This window comes from Rhinopithecus roxellana, chromosome 17 (assembly GCF_007565055.1).
Source record: "Rhinopithecus roxellana isolate Shanxi Qingling chromosome 17, ASM756505v1, whole genome shotgun sequence".
In the NCBI taxonomy this organism is placed as follows: Eukaryota; Metazoa; Chordata; class Mammalia; order Primates; family Cercopithecidae; genus Rhinopithecus; species Rhinopithecus roxellana.
In genome coordinates, this window is record NC_044565.1 from 88981263 (window position 1) to 88989247 (window position 7985).

General features: G+C 55.9%; 1 protein-coding gene across 1 annotated transcript; it reads left to right on the forward strand.

The window, feature by feature from the left end:
* The first annotated feature begins 4929 nt into the window (after positions 1–4929).
* KCNF1 (potassium voltage-gated channel modifier subfamily F member 1) lies at positions 4930–7214 on the forward strand. The gene has a single exon (XM_010379669.2). The coding sequence runs from the start codon at positions 5414–5416 to the stop codon at positions 6896–6898; it is 1485 nt and encodes a 494-aa protein (XP_010377971.1). The 5' UTR covers positions 4930–5413; the 3' UTR covers positions 6899–7214.
* The last annotated feature ends 771 nt before the right edge of the window (positions 7215–7985 follow it).

Genomic DNA, 7985 nt, shown 5'->3' on the forward strand with positions numbered 1-7985 from the left:
CCCATTGGAGGCTCCCAGATGTCCCCTCAATCCCTGGCCTACCAGTCACCTCTCACAATAGGTACTGCTTCATGGTCTCCACACCTCAAATCCGCAAGCTCTGCAGAGATAGGACCTTCGTCCATCTCATCTCTGCTCTGTTCTCAGTGCCCAGAACACAGCCTGGAATGCAGTAAGAACCACTCCTGCCGGCTCAATAGATGGGTGCATGGACCTTCTCTGTGAGCTTTCCTCTAGACCCCATGCTGAATCAGGACCTCCCTTCTCCAGGGTAGCCCTCGCATTTGGCTCATACCTCTCCTAGCACCTGGTCCCCACCTGGTCCCCACCTATTCCAGCACCTGGTCCCCGCTTATCTCAGCACTTGGCCCCCACCTCTCCTAGCACTTGGCCCTCACCTGTCCCAGCATCTGGTTCCTATCTGTCCCAGCACTTGCTCCCCACCTGTTCCAGCGCCAAGTCCCCACCTGTTCTAGCACTGAGTCCCCACTGTATTCTGTAGCCCTGTCACTGTGTACTGTGGCAGTCTCCTTATTCCACGGATGAAAAATTGGAGGCTTAAAGAAGTTACAACTTGCCAGCCCGGCAAGGTGGCTCACGCCTGTAATCCCAGCACTTTTGGAAGCCGAGGTGGGTGGATCACGAGGTCAGATGAGACTACCTTGGCCAATGTGGTGCAACCTCGTCTCTACTAAAAATACAAAAATTAGCCAGGTGTGGTGATGCATGCCTGTAATCCCAGCTACTCAGGAGGCTGAGGCAGGTGAATCACTCGAACCCAGGAGGCAGGGGTTGCTGAGGTCATACCACTGCACTCCAGCCTGGACGACAGAATGAGACTCCATCTCAAAAAAAAAAAAAAAAAAGTTACAGCTTGCCTAGGCCACATGTATTAGTATCTTAAGACTGTCGTAATGAAATGCCACAAACTGGGGTGGTTTAAAACAATGGAAATTTATGCTCTCACAGTTCTGGGGACCAGAGTCCAAAATCCAGGTGTCCTCAGGTTTGGTTCTCTCTTGGGAACACAGAGGGCTCCATGCGTCTCTCCCAGCTTCTGGTGGCTGCCGGCAGTCCCTGCTGTACCATGGCTTGTGGCAGCATCACTCCAACCTGCCTGTGTTGCCATGTGGCGTTGCCCCTGTGTGTCTGTGTCTCTTCCTACAAGGACACCAGTGATTGGATTTAAGGCCCACCCCACTCCAGGGTGATGTCATTTTTACTTACATCTGCAAAGACCCAATTTCCAAATCAGGTCACATTCACAGGGGCTGGGGTTAAGGCCTGAGCATGTCTTTTGAGAGGACATAATTGAACCCACAGCCTCATACCACCAGTAAGTGTCAGAGCTTGGCAAGGGCCTCCACTCAAAGCCTCTCCGTTCACTGCACTATTCAACAAATGACAACGTGTGAATATGTAAGTCCACGTCACCCATTTAACAGCCCGGGAAACTGAGGGGCACATGAATGCCAGCCTTCTGCTCCCCATCTAAGGATACAGGGCTGATCCTCACAGAGCAGGATTTGTGTCTCTGCCTCTTCTCTTCCCTCCCCTGACTTCTGGCTGCAGGCTGGTCCCGCACCTCCAGCGTTGACCTGCTATTTACAGCTGTTTCTTTCTCCCGCCCCTGTTGTCAGTGGGCGCTTGCTCTGCTGTGGGTTGTGTGTGGACATTCTCTCTGCTGGGCTTTGCATCTGCTGCCCCTCCCCTCCCACTTCTGCACCAGACCAACTTTCTCACCACTGGGCCTGGGATTTGCTGAATGGACTTGGAGCCAGAGTCAGCCTCTGACTGCTATTACCTGATTCAAGCCGTATTTATTTTTCCATGTCTGATATTCTCTGGTATTTTCTAATACTCAATACGTTAATTTCACAGTCAGCTACTGAGCCATGACCTAAAGGATGAAGTGCTGACTTGTGGGCCAGATGCGTTCAGGGCCGCTGAGACTCTCTGCGGTCTGTTTCCAGCTGACTCCACCAGCCGTGGGCCTGCCAGCCTCAGCTCCAAACCGTGTGGTCCTTTTAGCTGAGCAGGCAAGTGGCACTCAGACCTCCAGGCTCAGCTCACGCACTGGCTCTTCCGGGGGCCTGAGTCTCCAGCTTGTCATCACGTCTTTCTAGATTCTAGATTTGTCCGCGTGCCATCCTCTCATCCTGGGGTCAATGGTGTATTAACTGTGATTTCTTATTTTCTGCATTCCTGATGACTGCCAATGTGGCCTCACTGACTGGGGAGAGACTGCCCTTCCCAGTGGGGGCATCCTTAGAGATTGTGAAAGGCCGCAGTGTGTCTTTCACATGCAAATCCACCAATTCAGGCCCAGACCCCCAGCGTCCCCCTCATCAAACTCTCACACACCAAGGCAATATTTCCCTGCACTAAATCATCCCAGACCAAGGACTAGGCAACTAGAGACCACCTCTATAGTCCAAAGTCTACCAGAATTATCCCAAGGAGCCAATCTTGGACTCTTTCCTCTGTTGTGCCCTAGCTTTTCCCCCAGGAAACCCCAATAGAGGGCCTGGCCTCGTTTTCCCCTCGCTCCTGCTTCTGCCTGGCCACACCTGGAACTTCCTCTGGCAGGTCCTCTTCTCTCAGGACATGTTAGTGATGCATTCTTTCAATGGCATTGATCTCTCTAAATCCCAGGGATATGATTTTAATGCACCAGCCTCTCCTGGGCCTGCCGAGGTATCTGCAAACTCCCGGGTTCCACAGCACCTTGTATTTCATGCCGATACAAAGGAGTAGCTGTTGGGGCTCTATCTGCTGAAGGAGCTTCATCAGACACCCCGATGCAAACCTGAGTGTGAAGGCTGGGCTTCTAGGCAAAAGCAGCCCCTCCCTCTTCCGCCCCTCAGTGCCCCCTGTGGAGAAATTCAGGAAGCATTACTCTTTGTGTAATACATATACCTCTCTTGTTAAGCTCATTACTCCAAACTGTTAATTATTATTTACAAAAAATATATTATCTACTAGAATATGAACCCTGTCCCCACACCTAGGGTGGTGTGTGTCTGTGTGTGAGTGTGTCTGTGTGCATTTGCACGCATGTGCCATAAGAGCTCGATAAATATTTGAGTAACTGAGTGAATGAATGGGTATTTAGAAGCCCATTAAACTCAGACTAAGATGCAATTTGAACTTAACCCTGCAGGTACTAGGACAGCTGAGAAGGGGAGTAGCATGCATAAGGGTTGGAAGAGGAAGCTGGGGTGTGTGTAGGAGGTGGTGTGTCACACTGTTCTGGGGAGAAGAATAGGCCTCTGACGATAGTTAAATCCCAGCTCCACAGAGTGATCTCGGCAGGTTACCTGACATCTTGTTTCCTTAGGGGGTTGCTGGGAGATTAAATGAGAAACATGCAAAGCACTCAGAGACTGCACTCCGATGCGCACAGAGAGTCAGTGGCAACTCTTATTATTACTCAACCTTTCTGAGCCTTGATTTCCTACTCTGTAGTAGCATGTCGTTGTCTGATGCTAAATGGAAATGAAGTAAAATTTGTAAAAAGAAGTTTCACTAACTAATGCTTCATGTGATGTATTTGAATATATTCTGTTTTATGCTAACTCATTAAAGAAAAAAGAATACTGTCAGTGACCCAGTAAATTGATTTCATCATCCATTAACGGGCATGTCCTTAAGTTTTAAAAAACCCAGCCTACAGAATATCTTTTTAAATAGACTTTATATTTTAGAGCAAAATTCAACAGAAAAGTACAGAGAATCCCCACATGTCCCGTGTCTCCACAGCTCTCCCCTGCCCATCAACATCTCACACAGGGTGGGACACTTGTCACGGTGGACCACCCTACATGGACATGTCATCATCGCCTAGCACCGAGTTTGCATCAGCATTCACTTTTGGTGGTGAACATTCTATGGATTTTGACCATTGTATAACAACACATACCTGCCATTATGGTACGTTTCACTGCCCTAAAAATCCTCTGCTCTGCCTATTCATCCTTCCCTCCAGAATATTTTTAACACAATCTCGAGGCCATAGATGATGCTCAGTAATTTGCAATAGTGATGATGGTGGTGAACCGGAGGAGAGAGACACTGTTAGGAAGCTGCTGTAGTGGTTCAGGTGAGTGAGGTCAGAAGGGCAGCTGTGGCTGCAAAGGCTGGAAGAGAGGAGGGTGTGGGACACTGTGCAGCAGGAAGAGACAGGCCTTGGTCAAGGAGTGAGGAACGGGGAAGCAGGAGTCACTGAACCGGAGGGCTCTGGAAGCCAGTGGCCTTGGTGTGCGACTGCAGAGATAGGAGGTGCCAGACAGCAGGGACTTCAAGGCAGAATTGAAATCTGCTGAACAGCAGGCGTCAGTCAGCTGGGACAGCCAGAAAGCTCAGGAGGCGGTCAAGCTGAGCTCTACTCCCATTCCACCGCGTGACCTTGGGCAAGTCCCTTCCCTTCTACAGGAGGCTGGACTAGATGTCCTCCTTGTACAGCGTTGCGGGAAAGGTGAGACAGTGCCACCAGCACAGCAGGGCATTGTTGGGGGATGACAGGAAACGCTTCAAGGATCAGGCAGGATTTTCCTCCCACCAGAAAAAAACAGCGCGGGGCTAAGGCCGGAGGAGGGACCCCCCGGACATCGGAGTCGCCTTCTAAGGGGCTTCCTGGAGCACATTTTCCTGCCCAGCAACAGGCGGCAGCGTTCTCTCCCCACCCATCCTCTGCGAACAGCAGGGAGACAGAACGCCTGCCGCTTGAAGCCAGGTCGCAGCCCCTCGGTGACCCGCTGCGCCCGGGGAGAGGCGGGCGGTGCGCGGTGGCGAAGGCGGGCGCGGCAGCTGTGCCCGTCTGCCCAAGGGTTAATCCGTCCCCTGCAGCTGCCGCGCGTGCCTTGCAGAATTTCACCAGAAGAGGGTACAGTTTGAAAATCTCCTGACGTCAGGCTGGAATTCCTATTGTGTTTAGAAACGGCTCGGGCAAAGCCAGCCCAAGTTCGCTCTCTGCACACCTCGAGCACCTCGCGGACGGCGTGGGTCCGTCAGCTCCGGGACCTGCCGCCACTACTTGAGCGCCCCGGGGCGTAGGACGGTGCCAGCCGCCCACGAGGAGACCCCACTCCTGCAGGAGGCCGAGCTGAAGCGGCGGAGCGCGCCGCCCGCCAGCCGGGGTGAGTGCCCCGGGCAAGGCCGGCGGCCGCCAAAGCCCCCGCGGGCGCGCCCCGGTGCCCGGATGCCAGCCCCGAGCCCCGCCGCCGGGTGCATGCCTCCCCCGCGGCGCGCCCCCGCCGGCTGCTGCCCGCTGTGACCGCCCTTCCCCGCAAGCGGGCGCCGGCCGGACTCTCCCCGAGATCAGCGCACGGGTGGCACCCGCCGGACCCCCGGCGGCAGCGGCGGCGGCTGCAGGGGGCACGGGGCCGAGGCTGCGAGCGCGCGCGCGGGTAGGATGGACGGGTCCGGGGAACGCAGCCTCCCGGAGCCCGGCAGCCAGAGCTCCGCGGCCAGCGACGACATCGAGATAGTCGTCAACGTGGGGGGCGTGCGGCAGGTACTGTACGGGGACCTCCTCAGCCAGTACCCTGAGACCAGGCTGGCGGAGCTCATCAACTGCTTGGCGGGGGGCTACGACACCATCTTCTCTCTGTGCGACGACTACGACCCCGGCAAGCGCGAGTTCTACTTTGACAGGGACCCGGACGCCTTCAAGTGTGTCATCGAGGTGTACTATTTCGGGGAGGTCCACATGAAGAAGGGCATCTGCCCCATCTGCTTCAAGAACGAGATGGACTTCTGGAAGGTGGATCTCAAGTTCCTGGACGACTGTTGCAAGAGCCACCTGAGCGAGAAGCGCGAGGAACTGGAGGAGATCGCGCGCCGCGTGCAGCTCATCTTGGACGACCTGGGCGTGGACGCCGCCGAGGGCCGCTGGCGCCGCTGCCAGAAGTGCGTCTGGAAGTTCCTGGAGAAGCCCGAGTCGTCGTGCCCGGCTCGGGTGGTGGCCGTGCTCTCCTTCCTGCTCATCCTCGTCTCGTCTGTGGTCATGTGCATGGGCACCATCCCCGAGCTACAGGTGCTGGACGCCGAGGGCAACCGCGTGGAGCACCCAACGCTGGAGAACGTGGAGACGGCATGCATCGGCTGGTTCACCCTGGAATACCTGCTGCGCCTCTTCTCGTCGCCCAATAAGCTGCACTTCGCACTGTCCTTCATGAATATCGTGGACGTGCTGGCCATCCTCCCCTTCTATGTGAGCCTCACGCTCACGCACCTGGGTGCCCGCATGATGGAACTGACCAACGTGCAGCAGGCCGTGCAGGCGCTGCGGATCATGCGCATCGCGCGCATCTTCAAGCTAGCCCGCCACTCCTCGGGCCTGCAGACCCTCACCTATGCCCTCAAGCGCAGCTTCAAGGAACTCGGGCTGCTGCTCATGTACCTGGCAGTGGGCATCTTCGTCTTCTCTGCCCTGGGCTACACTATGGAGCAGAGCCACCCAGAGACCCTGTTTAAGAGCATCCCCCAGTCCTTCTGGTGGGCCATCATCACCATGACCACCGTCGGCTACGGCGACATCTACCCCAAGACCACGCTGGGCAAGCTCAACGCAGCCATCAGCTTCTTGTGTGGCGTCATCGCCATCGCCCTGCCCATCCACCCCATCATCAACAACTTTGTCAGGTACTACAACAAGCAGCGCGTCCTGGAGACGGCGGCCAAGCACGAGCTGGAGCTGATGGAACTCAACTCCAGCAGTGGGGGCGAGGGCAAGACCGGGGGCTCCCGCAGTGACCTGGACAACCTCCCTCCAGAGCCTGCAGGGAAGGAGGCGCCCAGCTGCAGCAGCCGGCTGAAGCTCTCCCACAGTGACACCTTCATCCCCCTCCTGACCGAGGAGAAGCACCACAGGACCCGGCTCCAGAGTTGCAAGTGACAGGAGGGCCCCCCAGGCAGAGATGGACCAGGCGGTGGACAGACCGATAGGTGTGGCAGGCATGTCATCGATAGCACAGAAGGGCTGTCTTGTGTCCCCCCAACCCTCCCCTGGACAGACTCTGAAGGCCCTCCCGGCACCTCTGCCAAGGCTGGGTAAGACTCCTCTGTGTTGCCTGCTGTCCAGGAGCCAGGGAGGGAGGGTTGTGCAGGAGCCGCAGGGCCGTGTGGGGTGTGTGGAGGCCGCGGCCTGGTTGGCGCGGGAGCCCACGCCCGCTTCTGTATCTCCCTCAATAAAGCCTGCTCTGTGCACCCTCCGTGTTGTAGGTTCTGTCACAGGCTGGCTGTCACCCCCAAGAGTAGCTCAGGCACACCCCAGTGCCAGGCCAGGAGGTAGGTGTGCAGCCTGGGTGGTGGGGGAGCTATTTTTAGTTGAGAACTAATTAAAGAAGGGCTCACAGTCAGGTTCGGCGCCAAGGAGACTTGCCACATTCCAGGAGGCTCTATGCAGGCCGCGCTTCCCTGCTGCTTCCTTCTGGGGTAAAACTTGCTCCCCGTGCAGGCCCAGGATGGGGGAGAGCTCACAGTGCAAGCCCAGCAGCCTGCGGCATTTAGTTATCACTTGCACGGGGCCCTTTTCACAACCTCTTTCTATTCCTTCCTACTAGCTAGGTATCTCCATTTTACAGATGAGGAAACTGAGGCCCCAGGGTCACACAGAGAAGGCAACAGTCCCAGGTCTGATGATCCCAAGCCCATGTGTCCTGTCTGACACCAGGTGGTCGTGGGACAGAGGCATCTGCTGGGCTCATGATGAGGGGCTCTTTGGGCCAGGAGAGGAGCTGGTTTTCCTTGGTGTGGGGTGCCTGTCCTCCAGCCCATCCCTCTAGCCCTGACACCTTTAAGATAGCTGCTGAGTGGAGAAGCGTAAGTGTGGACCCCCTGACCCGAGTCCTGGTGTCTCACTGCATCTCGTCTGAGAGCCCTGAGGGAACAGATGAGACAGATCTGGGTTTGAAGCCCAGGCAGTGAGGAAGAACTCTGAGATGCCTTTGAACTTAAACATTTTTCTCTAAGGCCTCTCCTCC